Source organism: Ascaphus truei, chromosome 6 (assembly GCF_040206685.1).
Source record: "Ascaphus truei isolate aAscTru1 chromosome 6, aAscTru1.hap1, whole genome shotgun sequence".
Taxonomy (NCBI): domain Eukaryota; kingdom Metazoa; phylum Chordata; class Amphibia; order Anura; family Ascaphidae; genus Ascaphus; species Ascaphus truei.
Window position 1 is genome coordinate 139,011,920 of NC_134488.1, and position 26,160 is coordinate 139,038,079.

The window sequence follows — 26,160 nt, forward strand, 5'->3', positions numbered from 1 at the left end:
GGTAACCCCTTAGCCAGTTGTCCATGGTTTTATGCTTGTTACCGCCCTCATCGCCTGCAGCCTTCGCTTTCTTCTTGGCCTGCAACCCCTCAGTAGAAAGGTCGTATACGTCTGTGAATTTCCCTTTTATAATTGCTTTTCTCACCTTGGGTGTAACCCGACTGGAGAGAGAGGTCATAGCGCAGGCTGACGCTACCGTCCTTTATTTTTGGGGCCTTGCTCTCCCCCGCTGCCTCCTACGTTGCCCCGCTTGGCCTAGCCTTAAGTGCCCGGTTAATTCCCACTAGCTGTTTCTTTAGGAATATATACATCGGGGTCTTGTGTAGTCGCGTTGCACTCTCTGACTCTGAAATGTCGCTGTCACTATTCGAATCGCTACTTTCAGTACTAGACATAGGATTCATTTCCTTACCCTGAATCCCATCGGTCGGGTCAGCATCCTGCGCTGACCCAGAAGTGGAGCATGTCCACTGGGTGCGGTGTCTATTGTCCTCTACGCCGTCCACCGCTGAAGGCGGGTAGGTGTCCTGGTCCGACTCCCAGGCATGAGATGACCACTCATTGGCCGCCGCTTCCTGAGTAAACTGAGAAGACCCAGCCTGCGGTTCCCATGCGGGAACCAGGGGCTGGGTCACATTAAATCCCCTGACCTGATGTGACCCCTGTGTGGGAGGGGCAGAGGCCCCACGGTGGCTGGGGCGGTTATACACTGGACCGCCCGTGCCCCTGCCAGCTGGAGGTACATAGGTGGGATGGTTGGGTATAACGTGTGGCAGTATGTAATATGTTGGTGCTTCACAGTTGTAACTCTGCTCACAGTCTGTCCTGTACTGTGAGGGGTAAGGTTGAGGTCGCCCTGAGGGGTGAAATTGAGGTCGCCCTGCAGTACCGCTAGGGGCCTCATGGTGGCGCTGCTGCATTGAAGGGCCAAGGCAAAAGCCTGCCTCTGCAGACCTGCCTGTGACCTCCTGTCTCTTTAATAAACATGGGGCGGGAAACCCCCCGGGAAACCCCCCCCTCCCCTGCTCATAGGAGCCTGTGGAGTGAGGGGAGCAGGGGGAGGAGCCTGTAGAGTGAGGGGAGCAGGGGGGCCAGGGAGCGCCCCTCCCTCCCCTGCTGCTGCACATGGGAGGGAGGTGAGTAATGGCGCCGAGGAGCCAGCAGCGGCGCACGTGGACCCCGGCCGGAGGGGTAAGTGAGCAGGGGGAGCGGTTCCCAACCCCCGGCCCTGCGCCTGGCAGTCCCCCCGATCGGGTTGAGAAAGAAGGAAGGGGGGGACCTGGCCAGCGTGCGCACCGGGCGGCGCCTGATATTCCCCGCGATCGGGGTGAGGAGGTTGGTGGAGCTGGATGTTGCCGCAGCCGGGGGGGGGGGGGGGGTGATTGAGCAGGGGGAGCGGGGCCCGACAAGCGCGCGCTCCGGCCGGCACAGGTGGTGCCAGATGGTTCCCGCGGTCGGGTTGAGGGGGCTGGTAGTGGGGGGCTTGGCCATCGGGTAGCGCGTTGCCATCACCGGCAGGGGGTGAGCGGGCTGGCAACGCGGGGGCTGGCGGAGGCAAAGCCATACATTATTGAGGTCGGAGCGGCTCTCCCCAGAGACCCGGTCCTCTGGGCGGGAAGGCTGGCGGCGGGGAGCCCGGCGAGACTGCACTTGGGCAGGGGAAGGTGAACACGGGCGGTGGGGCTTTGCAGGGGCCCAAAATGGGAGGCGACCGCGGGAAGAGGGGTGCTTGGGGGATGGCCTGGGAGCAGCGGAGGGGACAGGGGAAGGAGCGGGCGTTGGCGGGCGGTGTCTGCGCTTGGCAGGGAATCTGGCCGGGCTGGGGGAATGGCACGTGGGTTTCTGCCCTCACCTCTGTGCTGGGATCTGCGCGGGGCAGGGACACTTACCTGATCCTCTGTTGCAGCCACAGCATCGGAATCAGGATCCAGGTGGGTGACGCTGGCAGGGCTCGAGGGGTCTTCACACAGCGGGGAGCTGCTGTAATCCACGAGGCCTTTCATCATACTGGAAAGATGTGCAGATCCGCAGCAAAAATCCTGTAAGGTAAGGGAAAAAATTCCGTTAGCTCTGACTCTTCCCCCGAGGGACCCTGTCTTTATACCCTCTCACCCCCCTCCCCCTAGATGGGAGGGGACAGGCAGTCTTCCCACTCCGTGGGGGAAGGGGGGTTATCCGAACCCCCAGCTCACGCCAATCAGGACGTCGCAGCCCTTAAGGAGCCTACGACCCAATTCTGGGGCCTCTGTCTCATCAAAAGAGGCCTTAATTTCTGCACTCCAAACTCCTACCATGATTATAATGTCATGCAGGAACAATTGGATAAGGAGCAAGAGATTAACATCCAGGTTCAGGAGGCTAACGCCGCTTTACAGAAGAATATATTCCCAGCTTTAAATGAGTATTACGCTTTGAAGAAAACAGAGCGTCTCTTATGGAGTGAGTTGGAGGAGGTGATGACTAGTCTGGTAAAGGCCAACACCTCAAATGCTAGCATGGAGGAAAAGCAGAACAAGTCTGACAAACTGATTGTGGCGGTGAAGGGGTACCCTTGCCATGAAATAAAGGTATTCTACCCGGCTGGGTGCACCTGAGTCATAAAAGGTATTTTTGGAGTGTCAGTTCTGCGGTCCAAAGCTGACTGCTGCCCTGAAAATGTGTTATATACGTTCCCCCTACATACTGTACCAATTAAATTGTAAGCTCCTCGGAGCAGGGACTCCTCTTCCTCTAATGTTACGTTTGTCTGAAGCACTTATTCCCACGATCTGTTATTTATATTATATTTGTTATTTATAGGATTACCACGTGTATTACTACTGTGAAGCGCTATGTACATTAATGGCGCTATACAAATAAAGACATACAATACAATAGCCCTGCTTTGGGCATATTAAAAGGTATGTGAGCTGGGAAAGGTACATGTCAGCCAGGAGGGACCCCGGACACATTAAGAATGCATCATGTAGCCATTCCAGAGGTGACTCATGCATAACTGCAGGTCCGGAGTTCTGAGACACCCTGTGGAGATGGCTCCAGGATGTCTGCAGAGGTCCAGAGCTTCAATAGATGCCGACTCGGTCCAAGTGTGAAGTGCCAGAAAGTAAATTAAAACAGTGTGCCTAGCAAATGGGGAGGTATCCTAAAGGGGGGTAGACATTCTGTCGCCGGGCAAGGGTGTAGCGGGGGAGGGGGGTTGGCCCGATAATAAAGGGGTTACACCCCAGCTGGCCACCGCTACCCTCGTAGGGGAGGCAAGGGGTTAACTGGAATAATGTTCATTACTGTTTTTATGCCCCTGCCTCAGCACAAAATGTGTGTCCCCAAGTATATGTGTATTTTCCCCCTCTCAGTGTTTGCACCAACACACACACTGGGATCAGGCCGCTCCCTATAACTCCTAACACCCCATATAAACCCCCCATATAACTCCTATCACCCCATATAACACCTCTCTATAACTCCTCCTATTACCCCATATAACCGCTCCCTATAACACCTCCTATTACCCCATATAACCCCTTCCTATAGCACCTCCTATTGCCCCATATAACCCCTCCCTATAACACCTCCTATTACCCATATAACCCCTCCCTATAACTGCCCCCCCCCCTCCCCGTATAAGCGCTGCAGTAGCAGAGGTGCCTGCCTATGCTGAGGAGATAATGAGTCACAGGATTAATGTTTGCTAGAGAAATGTTTGCCTATAAAATGGGAAGAAGTTTCACTTTCAGTCTGTACAAAGCCTGGCACGGAAGCCATGTGATGCAGGATATATACATGAGAGGAAGCAAGGAAAGCACAGAGAGACCACGGCAGGGACACAGAGAGAACAGAACAGGGACACAGAGAGAACACGGTAGTGACACGGAGAGAACACGGCAGTGCACGGAGAGGACACACCACTGACACAGAGAGAACACGTCACTGACTGAGAGCAATGCTTTCTAAAAGGTAAAAGTAGGATTTACATTTTGTTTTGATTTTAATAGGAAGAGATTCTCAGAAACGTGCGATCTGAGAGGCAGCCGCATTTTCTGAGAGGCAGCCGCATGTTCTGAGAGGCGGCCGCATGTTCTGAGAGGCGGCCGCATGTTCTGAGAGGCGGCCGCATGTTCTGTGAGGCGGCAAGCTGCATGTTATGTGAGGCGGCCAGCTGCATGTACTGTACTGAGAGGCGGCCGCATGTTTTGAGTGGCGGTCGCATGTTCTGAGAGGCGGCCGCATGTTCTGAGAGGCGGCCGCATGTTCTGAGAGGCGGCTGCATGTTCTGAGAGGCAGCCGCATGTGTTGAGAGGCGGCCGCATGTTCTGAGAGGCGGCCGCATGTTCTGAGAGGCGGCCGCATGTTCTGAGAGGCGGCCGCATGTTCTGAGAGGCGGCCGCATGTACTGAGAGGCGGCCGCATGTTCTGAGAGGCGGCCGCATGTTCTGAGAGGCGGCCGCATGTTCTGAGAGGCGGCCGCATGTACTGAGAGGCGGCCGCATGTTCTGAGAGGCGGCCGCATGTTCTGAGAGGCGGCCGCATGTACTGAGAGGCGTCCGCATGTACTGAGAGGCGGCCGCATGTTCTGAGAGGCGGCCGCATGTTCTGAGAGGCGGCCGCATGTTCTGAGAGGCGGCCGCATGTTCTGAGAGGCGGCCGCATGTTCTGAGAGGAGGCCGCATGTTCTGAGAGGAGGCCGCATGTTCTGAGAGGCGGCCGCATGTTCTTAGAGATGGCCGCAAGTTCTGAGAGACGGCCGCATGTTCTGAGAGATGGCCGCATGTTCTGAGAGGAGGCCGCATGTTCTGAGAGGAGGCCGCATGTTCTGAGAGACGGCCGCATGTTCTGAGAGGCGGCTGCATGTTCTGAGAGGCAGCCGCATGATCTGAGAGGCGGCTGCATGTTCTGAGAGGCGGCCGCATGTACTGAGAGGCGGCCTCATGTACTGAGAGGCGGCCGCATGTACTTAGAGGCGGCCGCATGTTCTGAGAGGCAGCCGCATGTTCTGAGAGGCGGCCGCATGTTCTGAGAGGCGGCCGCATGTTCTGAGAGGCGGCCGCATGTTCTGAGAGGAGGCTGCATGTTCTGAGAGGCGGCCGCATGTTCTGAGAGGCGGCCATCTGCATGTTCTGAGAGGCGGCCGCATGTTCTGAGAGGCGGCCGCATGTTCTGAGAGGCGGGCGGCTGCATGTTCTGAGAGGCGTCCGCATGTTCTGAGTGGCGGCCGCATGTTCTGAGTGGCGGCCGCATGTTCTGAGAGGCGGCCGAATGTTCTGAGAGGCGGCCGCATGTTCTGAGAGGCGGCCGCATGTTCTGAGAGGCGGCCGCATGTTCTGAGAGGCGGCCGCATGTTCTGAGAGGCGGCTGCATGTTCTGAGATTTATCTTATTATAAGGCGATAATGGACAGGAGGAGTAAAGGTGACAAGGAGAAGCAGGAAAGTGAGAGCGAGAGAGAGGATCAGAGAGAATTATAGCAGGGTTCCACATGATGCTACATACTGTATGATCATACATGTGATAACCACACTCCTGTGGCTTCTAGGGCTGAGGTTTGTGTGAGGGAGGAGGAGAAAAGAAGCATAGATGATAATACGGGGTATTGTAACATCCCCGCTCCCATCTCCTGCCCCGCGGGCTGACACGGGGGGTAAGCGGGGACAGGAGAACACCCCCGCTCCCATCTCCTGCAACGCGGGCTGTCACGGGCTGACAGGGGGAAGCGGGAACCCGAGGGACATCCCCGCTCCCATCTCCTGCCCCGCGGGGTGAAGAGTGCTGTGGGGGGGAGGGTGATGATGCTGCTGGGGGGTGGCGGTTTTTGCCGGGGGGGTGAGGTGTTAGTGCTGCTCCTCCAGCGCGCGCAGGGAGAGCCGGCGCCGGGTTCAGCGTTTTTTTTTTTTTTTTAATTTGCTGGCCCTTGTTTCCCGCTGCTGGCGGCCCTGATCGTGGCGCCCCTCTAGCCAAGCCACTGTGCACCAGGGCGCCGCGGCGCACAGTTTGGGAAACACTGGTTTAGCAGATTAATGTCAAAAGGGGCGGTTCGCATTTTGTGGCGTCTGTATTATTATTACCAATACACTCCGCAGATTCCGCAACCCGTGGGCGGGTTTGTAGAATCCAATCATTCCCTCCACCCTCTCTCTGTCATTCTCTTCCCCTACCTCGCTCTGTGATTCCCTCCCCCTCTCTCTATCCCTCACTCCCCCTTCCTCTCTCTGTCTCTCTGTCATTCTCTTCCCCTACCTCGCTCTGTCATTCCCTCCCCCCTCTCTCTATCAGTCACTCCCCCTTCCTCTCTCTGTCTCTCTGTCATTCTCTTCCCCTACCTCGCTCTGTCATTCCCTCCCCCCTCTCTCTATCAGTCACTCCCCCTTCCTCTCTCTGTCTCTCTGTCATTCTCTTCCCCTACCTCGCTCTGTGATTCCCTCCCCCCTCTCTCTGTCATTCTCTTCCCCTACCTCGCTCTGTGATTCCCTCCCCCTCTCTCTATCACTCACTCCCCCTTCCTCTCTCTGTCTCTCTGTCATTCTCTTCCCCTACCTCGCTCTGTCATTCCCTCCCCCCTCTCTCTATCAGTCACTCCCCCTTCCTCTCTCTGTCTCTCTGTCATTCTCTTCCCCTACCTCGCTCTGTGATTCCCTCCCCCTCTCTCTATCACTCACTCCCCCTTCCTCTCTCTGTCTCTCTGTCATTCTCTTCCCCTACCTCGCTCTGTCATTCTCTCCCCCCTCTCTCTGTAAATCTCTTCCCCTACCACGCTCTGTCATTCCCTCCCCCCTCTCTCTATCACTCCCCCTTCCTCTTTCTGTCTCTCTGTCATTCCCTTCCCCTACCTCGCTCTGTGATTCCCTCCCCCCTCTTTCTGTCTCTCTGTCATTCTCTTCCCCTACCTCGCTCTGTGATTCCCTCCCCTTCTCTCTATCACTCACCCCCCCTTCCTCTCTCTGTCTCTCTGTCATTCTCTTCCCCTACCTCGCTCTGTCATTCTCTCCCCCACTCTCTCTGTCAATCTCTCTCTCCCTGTCTCTCTCCCCCTCTCTCTGTCAATCTCCCCCACCACCTCTCTCTCTTTCTCTGTCTGTCAATCTCTCTCTCCCTCTCCCTGTCTCTGTCTCTCTCCCCCTCTCTCTGTCAATCTCCCCCACCACCTCTCTCTCTTTCATTCTCTCCCCCCTCCCTGTTATTCTCTCCCCCCTCCTCTCTGTCAATCTCCCCCCACCACCTCTCTCTTTCATTCTCTCCCCCCTCTCTGTTATTCTCTCCTCCCTCTCTCTCTCTGTCATTCTCGCCCCCCTCTCGCAGTCATTCTCTCCCATTTCTCAGTTATTCTCTCCCCCCTCTCTCTCTGTCAATCTCCCCCTCGCTCTGTCATTCTCTCTCTCCGCTTCTCTCCCTCAATCTCCCCCCCACTGTCATTCTCTCTCTTCCCTTCTCTGTGTTATTCTCTCCCCCCTCTCTGTCAATCTCCCCCCCTCTGTCATTATCTCTCCCCCCTCTCTGTCATTCTCTTCCCCCCTCTCTCGGTTATTATCTCTCCCCCCTCTCTATCATTCTCTCCCCCTCTTCTCTCTGTCATTCTCTCCCCCTCTTCTCTCTGTCATTCTCTCCCCCTCTCTCTGTCATTCTTTACCCCTCTTTCTGTCATTCTTCCCCACTCTCCCTGTCATTCCTTACCCGCCCTTATTATCATTCTCTCTCCCCCTCCTCTCTGTCATTCTCCCTCTCTCTCTCATTCTCTCTCTCCTCTCTTTGTCATTCTCTCCCCCTCCTTTCTCGGTCATCCTCTTCCACCCCTTCTATATCATTCTCGCCCCATTTCTATGTCATTCTCTCCCTATCATCTGTCATTCCCTCCCCTCCCTCTGTCATTCTCTCCCCTCTCTATCTGTCTTTCTCTCCCACCCTCTCTGCGTAATTCTCACCCCCTTTCTATGTTATTCTCTCCCCATACTCTGTCTGTAATTATTTCCCTCCTCTCTCTGTCATTCCCCTGCTTCTCCCTGTCATTCTCTCCCCACTCTCCCTGTCATTCTCTCCCCCTCTTCTCTCTGTCATTCTCTCCCCCTCTTCTCTCTGTCATTCTCTCCCCCTCTCTCTGTCATTCTTTACCCCTCTTTCTGTCATTCTTCCCCACTCTCCCTGTCATTCCTTACCCGCCCTTATTATCATTCTCTCTCCCCCTCCTCTCTGTCATTCTCCCTCTCTCTCTCATTCTCTCTCTCCTCTCTTTGTCATTCTCTCCCTCTCCTTTCTCGGTCATCCTCTTCCACCCCTTCTATATCATTCTCGCCCCATTTCTATGTCATTCTCTCCCTATCATCTGTCATTCCCTCCCCTCCCTCTGTCATTCTCTCCCCTCTCTATCTGTCTTTCTCTCCCACCCTCTCTGCGTAATTCTCACCCCCTTTCTATGTTATTCTCTCCCCATACTCTGTCTGTAATTATTTCCCTCCTCTCTCTGTCATTCCCCTGCTTCTCCCTGTCATTCTCTCCCCACTCTCCCTATCATTCTCCCCCCTCCTCTTTTTCTTTCATACTCTTTCCCCCCTCTCTCTGTCATTCTCACACCCCCTTTCTATGTTATTCCCTCCCCTTCTCTGTCATTCTCTCCTCCTTCCTATTAGTCATTCTCTTCCCCCTTTCTCTGTGATTCTCCCCTCCCCCTTTCTATGTCATTCTCGTCCCTCTGTTGTTGTTACTACCCCATATCTCTTTGTCATTTTCCACACCCTCTCTGTCATTCCTCCCCCTCTCTCTCTGTCATTCTCTCCCCCTCTCTGTTATTCACTCCCCCCCTCTCTCTGTTGATCTCCCCCCTCGCTCTGTCATTCTCTCCCCCCCTCTCTCTGTAATTATGCCCCCTCTCCCTCTGTCAATCTCCCCCCTGGCTGTCATTTTCTCTCCCCCCCTCTCTCTGTCATTCTCTCCCCCTCCCTCTCTCCCCCCCATCTCACGGCCATTCTCTCCCACCTCTCAGTTATTCTCTCCCCCCTCTCTCTCTGTCAATCTCCCCCCTTGCTCTGTCATTCTCTCTCTTCCCATCTCTCTGTTATTCTCTCTCGCCCTCTCTCTGTCATTCTTCCCCCTCTTTCTGTCATTCTCCCCCCCCTCTCATGATCATTCTCTCCCACCTCTCTCTGTCAATCTCCCCCCACCACCTCTCTCTTTCATTCTCTCCCCCTCTCTGTTATTATCTCCCCCTCTCTCTCTGTTGATCTCCCCACCTCGCTCTGTCATTCTCTCCCCCCCTCTCTCTGTAATTATGCCCCCCCTCTCTCTGTCAATTTCCCCCACCTCGCTCTGTTATTATCTCTCTCCCCTCTATCTCTGTCAATCTCCCCCCTGGCTGTCATTTTCTCTCTCCCCCTCTCTCTGTTATTCTCTCCTCCCTCTCTCTCTCTGTCATTCTCCCCTCTCTCTCTCTGTCATTCTCTCCCCCCCATCTCACGGCCATTCTCTCCCACCTCTCAGTTATTCTCTACCACCACTCTCTCTGTCAATCTCTCCCCCCTCGCTCTGTCATTCTCTCTGTCCCCCACTCACTCTCTCAATCGCCCCCCCAGCTGTCATTCTTTCTCTTCCCTTCTCTCTGTCAATCTCTCCCCCCTCTGTCATTCTCTCTGCCTCTTCTCTTTGTCATTCTCTCCCCCTCTCTTTGTCATTCTCCACACCCTCTCTGTCATTTCTCCCCCTCTCTCCCTGTCATTCTCTCCTCTCTCTCTGTCTCTCTGTCTCTCTCTCCCCATCTCTCTCTGTCACTCTCCCCCTCCTCTCTCTTTCTTTCTCTCCCCATCTCTCTGTCATTCTCTCCCACTTCCTCTCTCTCGCTGTCTTTTTCTCCTCCCTCTCTCTCAGTCACTCTCCCCCTATCTGTCATTATCCCTCTCTCTCTCTGTCATGCTCCCCCCTCTCTCTCTGTCATTCTCTACCCAATCACTCTCTGTCATTCTCTCCCACCTCTCTCTGTTATTACCCCTCTCTGTGTCATTCTCTCCCACCTCTCTCTGTTATTACCCCTCTCTGTGTCATTCTCTCCCCCTCTCCCTCTGTCATTCTCGCTACCCTCAATCTGTCATTCTTTCCCAAATCTCTCTCTGTCATTCTAACCCCCCTCTCTATGTTATTCCCGCCCCCTCTCTCTGTCATTATCTCTCCCCCTCCTCAATCGTCACCCCTCTCTCTGTCATTCTTTTCCCACTCTCCCTGTCATTCCTTAGGGGCCCTCTCTGTCATTCTCTTCCCACTCTCCCTGTCATTCCTTACCCGCCCTCTTTGTCATTCTCTCCCCACCCTCTCTCTGGGATAGGTTCAGGGCTTCAGATTTGTCGCTGCTGATTTTATACCCCGACACCTGGCCAAGTTTTTTAAGCGGGGACTGAAGGTTTGGAAGGGTTATCAGGGGAGAGGACAGAGACAGAATCACATCGTCTGCAAACAGCGAAATTGTATACTATTCTCCCCTATCGTAATACCCTTTATATTTTTGTCTTTTCGGATTGTTTCTGCGAGGGGCTCGATCAATAGGGCAAAGAGGAGTGGGGAAAAGGGGCAACCCTGTCTCGTGCCATTCCTTATTTTTATGGGGACTGAGCTTCCACCCTGGAGCTTCACAAATGCTGATGGGTTCTGATATAGAGCTCTGATCCCCTGTAGAAAGGGTCCGCTTAAACCAAATTTGATTAATGTTTGAATCAGAAAATCCCATCAAGTGCTTTTTCCGCATCTAAGCTCAACAAACAGGCTTTCGTTTTTGAGAGGTGCACGTGGTCGACAATATTGATAATTTTGCGAGTGTTATCCGAGGCTTGTCTGCCCGGAATGAATCCCACCTGGTCTATGTGGATCAAACTCGGTATTATTGGATTTAACCTGTTAGCCAATATTTTGCAATAGATTTTTAGGTCCGAATAAAGTAGAGAAATTGGTCTATAACTACCACAGTTTAACGGGTCTCGTCCCTCTTTGTGAATTTTTGCCAGGTTCGCTGAGGACATCGAGGGCGGCACCCCTTCCCCTTCCATGAATGCATTGAAAACTGCTAAAAGATGGGGGGTTAGCACCGTCTTAAACTTCTTGTAATATAAATTGGAGAAACTGTCTGGGCCTGGGATCTTATTTGTTTTTAACGGTCTCAAAACTTTCGCTAATTCGTCAGATTTTATCTTTTCATTCAATTTCAAAACGGTTTCTTCCGAGAAGGCTGCTAAGCTGCACTCCTCAAGATATTTTGAGATAGCCGTCAACCCAGACTGGGCTTTTTGCGAGGGGTTCAGATTATATAATTTAGTGTAGTAATCCGAAAATTCTTGGGCAATTTCGTTTTCTTTAAATGTTTTGAAGCCGGTTTTTGTTCGAATTGCTGTAATTTGGGATTTTACCCTTAGAGCTCTAAGTTTATTGGCCAAAATCCGGTCTGCCTTATTGCCCTGCCCGCTCTACCTCCTCAAGTTGGATGGTTTTTAGTTACGACCTTGCTTTATCTAGCTTTTTGTATATTTTTTTTGTAGGTTTGATTGTGTGTTCGGCCTCCAACACTCGGACTTTCTGTAAGATGTCCTTGTAGATTTTGTCCTTTTTTCTCTTTTGGTGGGATGCTATGGAAATGAGGGAGCCTCAAATTGTTGCCTTATGGGCTTCCCACAGCGTGGCCAGAGAGTTCACTAAGCCCTTGTTTATGACAAAGTATTCAGAAATATATATATATTTCTCTCTCTCTCTCTCTCTCTCTCTCTCTCTCTCTCTCTCTCTCTCTCTCTCTCTCTCTCTCTCGTGATTCTCCACCCCCTGTTATTGTTACTAGCCCATATCTCTCTATCATTTTCTCCCTCCTCTCTCTGTCATTTTCTCCCTCCTCTCTCTGTCCTTCTCCCCTCTCTTTCTTTTATTCTCTCCCCCTCTCTCTGTCATGCTCTCCCCCTCTGTCATTCTCTCCCACTTCTCTCAGTCATTCTCCCCTCTCTTTCTTTCATTCTCTCCCCCTCTCTCTGTCATTTTGTTCCCCCCTCTGTCATTCCCTCCCCCTATCTGTCATTCTCTTTCCCCCTCTCTGTAATGCTCTCTCCCCCATCTCTTTCGCAGTCACTCTCCCCCTTCCTCGCTCTGCCTTTCTCTCCCTCCACTCTCTGTAATTCTCTCCCCCTCCTCTCTCTGTCATTCACCCCCTCCTCTCTCTGTCATTCACTCCCCCCTCTCTGTTTTTATTTCCCAACTATCCCTGTGATTCCTTACCCGTCCTCTCTGTCATTCTCTCTCTCCCCTCTCTTTGTCATTCTCTCTCCCTCCTCTCTCTGTCATCCTCTTTCCCCCATTCTCTATCATTCTCACCCCCTTTCTATGTTCTCTCCCCACCCTCTCTCTGTAATTCTCTCCCCATCCTCTTTCTGTAATTCTCTCCCTCCTCTCTCTGTTATTCCTCCACTTCTCTCTGTCATTCTCTCCCCACTTTCTCTGTCATTCTCTCCCCCTCTCTCTCATTCTCTCTCTCCCCTCTCTTTGTCATTCTCTCTCCCTCCTCTCTCTGTCATCCTCTTTCCCCCATTCTCTATCATTCTCACCCCCTTTCTATGTTCTCTCCCCACCCTCTCTCTGTAATTCTCTCCCCATCCTCTATCTGTAATTCTCTCCCTCCTCTCTCTGTCATTCCTCCACTTCTCTCTGTCATTCTCTCCCCACTTTCTCTGTCATTCTCTCACCCTCCTCTTTTTCTTTCATACTCTTTCCCTCCCTTTCTCTATCATTCTCACACAACCTTTCTATGTTATTACCTCCCCCTTCTCTCTGTCATTTACTCTCCTTCACTGTCATTCTCTTCCCCCTTTCTCTGTGATTCTCATCCCTCTGTTGTTGTCACTCTGTCACCCCCCCTCTGTCATTCTCTCCCACCCTCTCTCAGATACTGTACAATACCTAAAGGGATTCTGTTCTTCTTAAGCCTTTATATGTTCTTTTTCCCTTATTGCACCATACTTCACGACTGATGCAAGTGCTTTCTCTCTTCCCTTCCCCCTCCCCCTCCTTACCCATACTAGTGCACTATAGACTGACACAGAGTATAACCAGACCGCACTATACACTGACACAGAGTATAACCTGACCGCACTATACACTGACACAGACACATAGTATAACCTGACCGCACTATACACTGAAGCAGAGTATAACCTGACCGCACTATACACTGTCACATAGTATAACCTGACCGCACTATACACTGACACAGAGTATAACCTGACCGCACTATACACTGACACAGAGTATAACCTGACCGCACTATACACTGACAAAGAGTATAACCTGACCGCACTATACACTGACGCAGAGTATAACCAGACCGCACTACATGCTAATGCAGAGTATAACCAGACCGCACTACATGCTAATGCAGAGTATAACCAGACCGCACTACATGCTAATGAAGAGTATAACCAGACCGCACTACATGCTAATGCAGAGTATAACCTGAACAGATGGCTATGGATTAGGATGTTTCCACCCATATGTTTCTATTGCCAAATCCGCCTCCGTATATCTGGGTGCGGATGACTGATAGGTCCCTCTCTAGTCAGTATAGTGTCACAGGTCTGGCATGTTTCTTATACACAGTTATTTCTGAGCACCTGAGCCAGTGAGATCTGTAACCCTCGCTGGCCTGACCCACCCAAGCCTGTTACTGCATGTACCTGTGCTTATACTGGCGTGTATATTCTCACAAACTGTATACTGTGTGGTTACACAGATTGGTTTATCACAGATGGTTTAATTACACACACAGATTACATGTTTATAGTGTCACATTTCTGGCTTTCCCACAAAGGGATGATCTCCCCATCTATATATAATGTATATTCCCCCAGAAGGAAAATGGCCCCAGGAATCGCGAGGCCGCTCCCCGTGTGTCTGATAGAGAACCGGGACGGACAGGAGCTAGTAATCAATCAGGATGCGGCGCAGATCCTGTCTGACATCACTCAGCCCGTGGTCGTTGTGGCGATTCTAGGGATATATCGGACCAGAAAATCCTACCTGATGAATAAATTGGCGGGACGCAGTGATGGTGAGAGACCCAATGAGCCCCTTTGGAAATACTTTTTCATGCCTCCTTATCTGTTCCCCATGATTATGAGAAGGTACAAACAAGAAGAACTTCTCAGAATTACAGACACAACAATACAGGTTACTGTATGTTATCCGGCTGGAAGAGTACTCATAAAGCGTAGTGCAGGCGTGGAACAGGCTCCCAGGAGAAGTGGTATGGACAATAAGAGAATTACAGAATGCTTATCGTTTACCCATGGAAATCACATACATTTATTAACTCTTTAGCTGCCCTTGCAGAGATGCGCGTCAGGCTGACGTGGTATCGATGGGTTAAACACAGACAAGCTACTGAGTGTAATGTTTTAGAGCGAATATTAAGCTACATAGACCAGGTTGGCCAAATTGTCATTATCTGACACAATTTGTACATGTATATTCCCCTCTGTGTGATGAGCAGTGAAGTCCTACTATAAATTGGCCAGTTAAAATCCCGTCCCTGAAGCTTCTCTTTCATGTTTCTCTATCACTGACCTTTCTTTATTTTGTTCTTGTTATTTTGTGTCTTTATCTTTCTTATCCTCTCCCTCCAGGGTTTGCTCTGGGATCCACCATCCAGTCTCAGACTAAAGGGATCTGGATGTGGTGTGTCCCTCACCCTTCTAAACCTGGACACACCCTGGTGCTGCTGGACACAGAGGGGCTGGGGGACGTGGAGAAGGTGAGTGGGGACAGATGTCTCAGTGACCTCCAGTCTGGTTCCTTCTATGCTGGAGACGCATGTTAACACTGCTCAGTGCTGCAGAACGGTCTATCAGATAAGGGGTTAATGTACGTGTTAGATGGACTAAGTGGCTGTATATATTAGGGCATCTCTAGCACCGCACAGGGACGCTCTGTGTTACAATGATTCTGTTTCTCTGTCTCAGGGAGATAGTAGGAATGACACCTGGATCTTCTCTCTGGCTGTTCTGCTGAGCAGCAATTTAGTGTTTAATAGTATGGGAACTATTGACCAGCAAGCCATGGAGCAGCTGCAGTATCCTTTATAGTAACAGAGTGATGCTCTGCAGATCTCTCTGGCAGCACATGAATTATGCTCTGCAGGTGTCCCTAGTATTGGTGGCCCTGGCTATATCTGGGTATATCTGTGCTCTGCCAGTTCCTCCTTAGCGTCTCTCAGTTATGTGACGGAGCTGACAAAGAGGATTAGGTTGAAATCGTCCCCGGCGGAAGCAGAGGACGAGTCTGCTGAATTCATGAGGATCTTCCCGTCCTTCACATGGTGCGTCCGAGACTTCACTCTGACTCTGAAGCAGGACGGCAAGGAAGTGACAGAGGACGAGTATCTAATGAATGCTCTGAAACTCAAGCCAGGTACCTTCATAATGGCTCACAGCCTGTAACCTCTAGGACTGAGCAGTACAGCAGGGTTATACACCCAGACTCCTCTAGGACTGAATAATACAGACAGCTGTGTGATGCTCAAAACTCCAGACAGAAAAACACGCTTCCATAAGCGTGTTTGATTGAATGAAAAACATTAGTGAAATACTCTTTGAGGATGTACTGATATACCCCCACTTCTTAACTGTTATAATAATCAGATTTCCACAGATTTCCGAATAGCTGGTACAGATTCCACTTGTACTGCGGTGAGAATCAACACATACTCGTGTCCAGTCATATAAACATCGGAGTGGATATAGCACAAGTATATAAGCAAGCGTATGATAACTTACGTTTGTGTGGTATAATCCGTATGTCCATCAGTTCCAGGGTATAGGTGTGCCTTCATTTTCCACGGCTTGTAGATGAAAAAGATAGAAAAGCAAAGCACCACTGCACTAATGCATTGGCAAATAAAGGGTTAAACTGAGTGCGTGCCCATTAAAAAAACTATTTATTGGTTCCAAATAAAAACAGCTCCATGGAGGGGTGCATGGGACCCCACCAAGGTGCTGTAGTGCTTTGTTTTCTATCTTTTTCATCCTCTAGGACTGAGCAGTGCAGGGACATGTACGACCACTCCAGGTGCACATATTACAGACGTACACTGACTGAGTGCTACGTGTTCTCCTTCTGCTCTCTATTCCCACGAGAAGCTTCCTATAGAACGTAGATTGTTCTTAATATAACTTGCAATGATAGAACAGACTGTTACTAGGAAGTATAAAGTTTTTAGCAGCCCCTAAAATGAAGCATATAGAGGTGAATACCTGAAGGGTGCACGGGAACAAGGGGGAACCCCGATTCCCTCCAAAGTTACAATATAGAACAAAGGGATGTGTTCCCAGAACTCAGAATGAAAATAATTGAAATAGATTGTCATTAAAAATATTTTCACTTTCCCCCAACCCCTGGGAGATGTGTAGCTACGGTGTGTAGATCTGAGCCTCCGCCGCTGGGAACCTGGAGTGCACCTGAGTGATGGTCGGTGGCGCCTCCACCTGTGTGTAGAATGACCCCGACACATAAGAAATGCACACGTGGTATAATGGAACAGTTTACTATAGGCAGATGCTACAATATACAGCCTACCCACCAAGCCACATCACGGCCGTAATCTCCCACTGTAATCACCATCCCATAAAGTACCTAGGGGCCCTTGGACACCCAACCAACCCGGTGTCCACAAAGTCAACCAGCCCCCCAAGTGTGTGAGACAGCGCTGCCCCACTAGCCCGTGTAGAGTTGGTGCACTTTAATGAGGTACCCGCCAGGTGTGACCACACCCAGGCGTGCTGATGCCATGATGACAGAATCCACGAATTCAAGGGGGTATCCGTGAAGTCTCCGCCTCCATGATGGGTGGTGTCCCGTGGGGACTGTGCCACCATGCAGAGAGTCTCTCAGATGGGTGATCTTGTCCCAGATCACCAAGGGCAAGGATGCAGCCGCATCCTAGCCTGATCCCTATCACTGGTACTACAGGGGCAGTGTCCCCATCTCATGGGCCTGTCCCGGCAGCAACCACAAACAGATAGAGGAGTCAGGGCCTAGATGAGGCCTAAGGGGGTCTCAAGCAGGGGTCACTGACACACTGCACACACACACACCCTACCCTTCTGCTGTCCCAGCTCTGACTGGTGTGACTCTCTGCATGCAAATTGTATCAATGCTCCTGCACGGGAAAGGCTGCAGCCCTATTGGCTGTTGCGCATCATGTGATCGCTGCTGGGGATTGTAGTCCCTTGCTGAGCTACTCACTAACATCGCCGCCTCTGCTGGATGTTCTGCACATGCACGGCTCCTTGCCCATGACCCATTGCCCCCAAGATGGCGGCGCCCCTTAACGGGAGCCGCCAGAGCCTCTAGCAACGCGGTGGCTGCCGCAACTGCCCGCAACCCTCCAAGACTGCCAGAAAGACCCCCTTCTTTAGTGGAGGTAATTGAGGGGACAGAGAAACTGGGGGACTGGGGGAGAGACCCTGATACTGTGACGGTTCACGGGATTCCTTCCCCTTCTTTCTCTCCCTCTGTCCCATCTCCTTCCAATCCCTCTCCTCTTTCCCACTCCTGTCCTGTTCCTTCTATCCCACTGCCTCAGCACTTGCCCCGCATGTCCCGCGCGCCCACACGGTCCTCGAGTTCCTGCACTGATGTCCCCTGCTCCCAGACACTCGTTGTACCCGCGGCCAGTATCTTACCTTCTCTGGCGGCTCCGTCCGCTCCTTTGCCTCCCTCTGTCAGAGTACCCGCAGCGTGGCGCTCCGTGCCTGGTGACGCGGCCTGTGCGCGCGCTTCCTCAGCTGGCAGAGGGCGCGTGCACACGCTCCTCATCTGGGTCCCGCTGTCCCTCTGGCTCCTCCTCTCGGTGCCTCTGTACCATCTCACTGTCCCAGCCTGTGCGCGCGCACCTTCAACTTACAGAGAGCGCGCGCACACGCTCCTCTTATAGGGCAGGTCACGTTACTGACTCCTCCTCCCAGTCCCTGCAGGCCATTCCCCTGACTGCCCCTTCTGTCTCCTCCTCTTCTCTCCCTGACCAATCTCTTGCTTCTCACTCAGAAGCGTGTGTGAAGAGCTCCCAGGCATTTGGTAAGGAATCAGCTTTATTCTTTCTTTATTTTTTGATACTTTGCTGTGGATCTGTGGGGGAGTATACTGTGAGTTTTGTGGAGGGTTTTTGGGTGTATTTGAGGTTTAAAAACCGTTTTGGTTTTCACCCAGAGGCTGCAGTGTTTTAACCCAGCATAAGCTGCAGTTTGGCTGGCTGGAAACTGCAGTCTCAAACCCTCTCTCCTCCCCTACCCCTGGCTGTTTATTTTACTTCTAGTTTCACTTTAATTTGAAGCCTGATTTCCTTTTGTCATTTGTTTTTTTGGGAGCTCTGTGTCTTACTTTAAGACCTTCAATATTGTGGTGTGGTTTCTTGTAAGAGAGAGAGTTAATAATAAGGGGAGAAAAGAGAAGATTACAGCAGGTTTTAAAAAGCTGTTTTTCTTCCCCTCCCTGTGCAGAGATAGTTAATTGGTTCTTAAAGGGACAGTTTCCTCTCTGCATCTCTCTCCCTAAGCACTATTTCCTCCCCTTACTTAGAGGCTTATTTTATCATGCCTGGGGGGAATAGGACTAGTGCAGCAACGGGGGCCACACCTGGACACCGTACCCCAAAAACTGGGGCCCCTAGGATCAATAACCACAGCCCTAGGCCTGGTACATCCAGTGCCCTGGCCACACCTCCCCTGGCTCCTGTTGTCAGTTTAACCCCTGCAGTCCCAGTTCCAACATGGGCGTAGGTGGCAGCTGCAGGCGTTGACCCCAGCAACAACAACGCTGGGGCCACACCCAGTGTAAGCAGGAAGATTGGGGTGAGGTGCCCAATGTCACCTGGCCTCAAAATGGAGATTTATGTGAGGGCTGTGGCAGACGTTGTGGGTCCCTCTGCTGTGGTGGTGGCCAGCAAGATGTATGGGAGGGGCATTTTCTTCCTCCGTATGCTGGCTGCCACCCACACCCTGGTGCAGAAAGGCATCAGTGTAGGGGGGACCTACATCCCCATAGAGCCCATGGAGGGGTTAGGCACAAAAATCATCCTGTCCAATGTGCCCCCCTTCATCCCAGACAGCCTCATGCGCCCACGCCTGCAAACCCTGGGAGATATTAAATCTCCCATAACAAAAATTCCGCTGGGCTGCAGGGATAGAGCGCTGAGGCACGTGCTCTCATTTAGGCGGCAGGTACAGCTGCTGCTGCCGGGGAGCACAGAATCTGTGGAGGGGTCCTTTAGGGTGCCCTACGAGGGCATTCAATACACTGTGTTCTATGGCACGGAGGGGGTTAGTTGTTATTTGTGCAAGGAGCTGGGGCACACTCGTAGGAGTTGCCCCAAAGGGAATAGAAATTCCACTTCAGCTCCTGCACCCGCCCCTCCCTCTGCCAAGATACCCGGTGCCGCTGTGCCCACCACAGTGGGGCCCTCGAGGGCCCAGGTCCCTCCAGGGACCGCAAGAGATGTCGCTGTCCCATCCCGAACAGTGGCGTCTGTACCTCTTACCAAAGAACAGAGGGAGAAGGAAAAACCCTCGAGGGCCCAGGTCCCTTCTGGGACCGCAGGAGATGTTGCTGTCTCATCTCGAACAGTAACATCTGCGCCCACCACAGAGGGGTCCTCGGGGGCCCAGGACCCCCCTGGGACCGCAGGAGATGTCGCTGCCCCATCTCGAGCAGTGACATCTGCACCTCTCCCCTTGGTTCCGCCGGGGATTTGAGTTGGAGGGTCCTCCACGGTGCACTGAGCACAGGAGAGTACTTGGCACACTTCACGGACTCCCCCGCCGCCTGTCCCTTCTGTGGTGAGCGGGAGTTCGTGTATCACATTTATTCGAGTTGTGCCAGACTGCAGCCCTCTTTTCCTTCTTGAGGAGCCTTCTCCTGCAGTTCTGGCTACACTTCTTCCCTCATCTTTTTATTTTTGGGTGCCCAGTGTCCCGGAACGATAAGCCTAGGGATCTCCTGGTCAACCTGCTCCTGGCATTGGCTAAGGTAGCCATTTGTAAAACAAGGAAGCAGTGTTTGGAGGGGGGGGGTCCAAACAAACATCGTGGCCATGTTTTGGGCGCTGGTGCACTCCCGTATTCGGGCAGAGTACTCGCACGCCGAGTCTACTGGGACGGTTTCAGAGTTTGCCTCCCAGTGGGCGTTAGGCGGGGTGCTTTGCTCGGTATCCCCCATCAAGGGTTCTTTAGATTTAACCCTTTTGTTTTAAGTGCACTTCATCAGTGCACATGTTGGGTTCATTTAATTTTTGTTTGACTGGTTTATCTTTGTTCTACTTGGCAACAAGTAGAATTGCTGTTCAACTGAATTGACCGGCTTCGCCGGCCAATCAGTTTCAAACCAGATCAAAATAGACCCACTTCTCTCTCTGCTCCTCCCCTCTCTCCTATTGGTGTGTCTCCCTTTATAACCCCTGTCTGTCCTCTCTATCGTCGCTCTGCATAGTTCCTGTTTCCCTGTGTGTGCTGACCTATGCTGTGCTCCCTCTGTGTCCCTGCTGTATCCTGCTCCTGTGTATACTTTGGATTTCCCTGGCTTTGACCCCTGCTTGTGCTGGATTACCCTGCTCTCTGTACCCCTTGAAACTAGCTACGAACTCTTCCTTGCTGCTCTGGAATCCTCGGACCTGGCTTTGTACCCTGACGACTCTACTATCTGGACCACTGGACATTGGCACACGGACACAACCATTCTTACTCTTACTCCAGCCGACGTTGCAAGTATATCATTAACCACTCTCTCTACAGGCCCAGCAACGCTATACCACACTCCGGGCTAGCTCCCACTGCTGTGGGTGTGTGGTGTAATACCGTTCCCACCTCAGTACTGGGGTCTTGCTAGGTCTGCGGGCATACAGGCATGACAGATACATACTTACAGGTGCGCCGACGAGTATTCTAACACTTGCCTTAAACTTGCCTTGGAAAATCTGGGGCTATAACCAAAATGATCCAGGTACATGTAGCAAACATTTCAGTGACATTTCTGCAGAGATTAATGGCCCATCGGATTAACACAGCAGGGGTCCTTTCAGTTTGAATGGGACCCCTGCTGTTAATCCGATGGGCCATTCGTCAATCTGCAGAAATGTTGCAGCATGTACCCAGAATATCCATGGGTCTTGTTAGTGATTGCTCCAGATTGGTTTTAGGCTGCGGTCCCTGTAATTACTACAGCGCACGTCTCGGCGTGCACTGTGCGAATAAACTCCGCCCCCCTGTACCTCCGGTCCCAGTTGCTACCCTGACGCGCAATTTCCTCCTGCTCTGCACGACAGCTTTTTAAGGGAGGCAGGGGAAATTGAGTTTACTCCTAGCGACGGAGGCGTGGCCACGCCCCCCCCCCGGCGGTTCACCCAATGAGAGCGAACCAGCCGCGTGACGTGATGGCCACGCCCCCGCAAATCCCCGACCACGTCCCCTCCTGTCGCAAGCTCCCTCTCTCCCCTCGGTTAGCGCTGTGCATGCGCCGCCCCCCCCCCCCCCCTGCCGGGCGCACGTGTCACAGTCATGACTGGGACCGCAGCCATAGAAAACTCGTCGGCACTACAGTATATATAAAGATTACACAAGGCAATTATCAACACATATCCTTGATTTTCTTGATACTGATATAGACTGAATCAGAAATATATGTCCAACTATGTCCATTAAAACATAGGCACACAGAGCAAAAATGTATAATAATAATAATATTAATAATAATAATAACAATATTATTATTATCAACAACAACAACAACAACAACAACGGGGAAGGGAAAGACGGTAGGGAAAAACAAGGGGAAATAAAGGGGGAGGGGAATAAAACAGGGAAATAAGGGGGGAAACATTTCGGGGCACCTAGCCCCTTCTTCTGGCCCATTCCCTTAGATCAATCCGATCCAGGTACTTCCCTTACCACTGTCACCATCAGGTGTTACCTAGTATAACAAATCAAACATCAGTAAATACAGAATTGGGTGGTCTTTCTGGATAGATACAAAAATAGGTAATCCTAATGAATAGATATCCCACGGTGAGGTACTATTAACACCATTTGCGTCTGGCACCACCTTTATAAAGACAGGCTGTCTAACAAAATGCAGATTAAATATTATAACCATTTGATCAAACAAACTCTGAATCAACCAACATAATGCTAATGCAAAAGTGTACCATATCTCCTTACATAGAAGCAAGCTGTCTCTAAGAACTTCAGTATTAACTTTCTAACACTCAGATATAAGGAAACACTTTCCCACTAATGCAGAGATAGTCTGGAGAACCATTCGGTTTGACATTTCTTGTCCTTATGAAAAACGTTTTGAGACTCTTTGTTTTGCTATTTAAAGATCTTGCTGCATTATTGGGTATAATTCAGTGGTTCTCCAGACTGCATTAGTGTGAACGTGTTTTCCTCAGTGTTAGAGCATCTACACTACAGTTTTGCAAAGACCGCTTCAGTGTTTCATCTAAAATCATGGGGTAAGGGGTAACGACCAATCAGCTGAGACCTGCCATCCGCTGAGCCAATCAGGATCTGGGGGCTTGGCTGGACGGACCAATCAGGGCCATGGCCGGTGACATTGCTTAAGGACAGGCTCAAAGGGCAGGACTCTGGGAGCATAGGGAATTGGAACTGTCCAATGGGATTCAAGCTGACGGCGCCACGACCCAGGCTTTGGTTCCCAATTACAGCTCCAAACATCCCGCAGGCGTAGACGCCTTTCTGCCGGGGAGAGAAAAATGCTCCGCTATTGGAGTGTGTTACTCCACAGCAGGGGATTCACCTACCCCAACCTCACCAATGTCCACCGACACCACACCTGACCCCAAGCAACTGAACCCAAACGACTGTAGACACGCGCCCGCGCGCATGTGCCCGTGTGCTTAAGGTGACACGAACTGCTCCACTTGCACGGATCTACCAGTGCTACTGTGACCAGCTAATCATTCAAACCTCTATGCAGACACAAGGGTGATAGATAACACCCACCCGCAGCACACACTGTGACAGAGATCCATGTAAGGATGCATTACTGCAGCACACACACTGTGACAGGATCCATGTAAGGGTGCATTACTGCAGCACACACTGTGACAGGATCCATGTAAGGATGCATTACTGCAGCACACACACTGTGACAGGATCCATGTAAGGATGCATTACTGCAGCACACACACAGTGACAGGATCCATGTAAGGACGCATTACTGCAGCACACACACTGTGACAGGATCCATGTAAGGACGCATTACTGCAGCACACACACAGTGACAGGATCCATGTAAGGACGCATTACTGCAGCACACACACTGTGACAGGATCCATGTAAGGATGCATTACTGCAGCACTCACTGTGACAGGATCCATGTAAGGATGCATTACTGCAGCACAAACACTGTGACAGGATCCATGTAAGGACGCATTACTGCAGCACACACACTGTGACAGGATCCATGTAAGGATGCATTACTGCAGCACACACACACTGTGACAGGATCCATGTAAGGATGTATTACTGCAGCACTCACTGTGACAGGATCCATGTAAGGATGCATTACTGCAGCACACACACTGTGACAGGATCCATGTAAGGATGTATTACTGCAGCACACACTGTGACAGGATCCATGTAAGGATGCATTACTGCAGCACACACTGTGACAGGATCCATGTAAGGATGCATTACTGCAGAGCACACAATGTGACAGGATCCATGTAAGGATGCATTACTGCAGCACACACACTGTGACAGGATCCATGTAAGGATACATTACTGCAGCACACACACTGTGACAGGATCCATGTAAGGATACATTACTGCAGCACACACTGTGACAGGATCCATGTAAGGACGCATTACTGCAGCACACACACTGTGACAGGATCCATGTAAGGATGCATTACTGCAGCACACACACTGTGACAGAATCCATGTAAAGATGTATTACTGCAGCACACACTGTGACAGGATCAATGTAAGGATGCATTACTGCAGCACTCAATGTGACAGGATCCATGTAAGGATGCATTACTACAGCGCACACACTGTGACAGGATCAATGTAAGGATGCATTACTGCAGCACACACTGTGACAGGATCCATGTAAGGATGCATTACTGCAGCACACACTGTGACAGGATCCGTGTAAGGATGCATTACTGCAGCACACACACTGTGACAGGATCCATGTAAGGATGCATTACTGCAGCACACACACTGTGACAGAATCCATGTAAAGATGTATTACTGCAGCACACACTGTGACAGGATCAATGTAAGGATGCATTACTGCAGCACACACTGTGACAGGATCCATGTAAGGATGCATTACTGCAGCACACACTGTGACAGGATCCATGTAAGGATGCATTACTACAGCACACAGTGTGACAGGATCCATGTAATGATGCATTACTGCAGCACACACACACTGTGACAGGATCCATGGAAGGATGCATTACTGCAGCACACACTGTGACAGGATCTATGTAAGGATGCATTACTGCAGCACACACTGTGACAGGATCTATGTAAGGATGCATTACTGCAGCACACACACTGTGACAGGATCCATGTAAGGATGCATTACTGCAGCACACAGTGTGACAGGACCCATGTAAGGATGCATTACTGCAGCACTCAATGTGACAGGATCCATGTAAGGATGCATTACTGTAGCACACAGTGTGACAGGATCCATGTAAGGATGCATTACTGCAGCACACACACACTGTGACAGGATCCATGGAAGGATGCATTACTGCAGCACACACTGTGACAGGATCTATGTAAGGATGCATTACTGCAGCACACACTGTGACAGGATCTATGTAAGGATGCATTACTGCAGCACACACACTGTGACAGGATCCATGTAAGGATGCATTACTGCAGCACACAGTGTGACAGGATCCATGTAAGGATGCATTACTGCAGCACACACACACTGTGACAGGATCCATGGAAGGATGCATTACTGCAGCACACACTGTGACAGGATCTATGTAAGGATGCATTACTGCAGCACACACTGTGACAGGATCCATGTAAGGATGCATTACTGCAGCACACACGGTGACAGGATCCATGTAAGGATGCATTACTGCAGCACACACGCTGTGACAGGATCCATGGAAGGATACATTACTGCAGCACACACTGTGACAAGATCCATGTAAGGATGCATTACTGCAGCACACACTGTGACAGGGTCCATGGAAGGATACATTACTGCAGCACACACTGTGACAGGATCCATGTAAGGATACATTACTGCAGCACACACACACTGACAGGATCCATGTAAGGATGCATTACTGCAGCACACACACTGTGACAGGATCCATGGAAGGATACATTACTGCAGCACACACTGTGACAGGATCCATGGAAGGATACATTACTGCAGCACACACTGTGACAAGATCCATGTAAGGATGCATTACTGCAGCACACACTGTGACAGGGTCCATGTAAGGATGTATTACTGCAGCACACACACACTGTGACAGGATCCATGTAAGGATGCATTACTGCAGCACACACACAGTGACAGGATCCATGTAAGGATGCATTACTGCAGCACACACGCTGTGACAGGATCTATGGAAGGATACATTACTGCAGCACACACTGTGACAAGATCCATGTAAGGATGCATTACTGCAGCACACACGGTGACAGGATCCATATAAGCAGTGTTCGACAAACCTATACATTTGCTCGCCCCGGGCGAGTGGATTTAACCCCCGGGCGAGTAAATATTGGCCCAAGCAGCACACGTTTGGTACTAGGTGGCGAGTAGATTTTTTTGTGTGGCGAGTAGGTTTTTTGGTGATTTGTCAACCACTGCATATAAGGATGCATTACTGCAGCACACACTATCACAGGATCCTTGTAAGGATGCATTACTGCAGCACACACTGTGACAGGATCCATGTAAGGATACATTACTGCAGCACACACACTGTGACAGGATCCATGTAAGGATGCATTACTGCAGCACACACTGTGACAGGATCCATGTAAGGATGCATTACTGCAGCACACACTGTGACAGGATCCATGTAAGGATACATTACTGCAGCACACACTGTGACAGGATCCATGTAAGGATGCATTACTGCAGCACACACACTGTGACATGATCC

The 26,160-nt window shown here is 51.1% G+C and overlaps 1 protein-coding gene across 1 annotated transcript in view; it reads left to right on the forward strand.

Annotated features, from left to right (window-relative positions):
* The first annotated feature begins 3,669 nt into the window (after positions 1-3,669).
* The window catches only part of LOC142498182 (guanylate-binding protein 1-like), a 42,393-nt gene continuing 19,902 nt past the window's right edge, over positions 3,670-26,160 (forward strand). The window contains 5 exon segments of the mRNA XM_075606694.1: positions 3,670-3,954; positions 13,841-14,040; positions 14,615-14,742; positions 14,951-15,060; positions 15,205-15,398. Coding sequence (XP_075462809.1) covers positions 3,941-3,954; positions 13,841-14,040; positions 14,615-14,742; positions 14,951-15,060; positions 15,205-15,398 — 646 coding nt within the window. The 5' untranslated portion in view covers positions 3,670-3,940.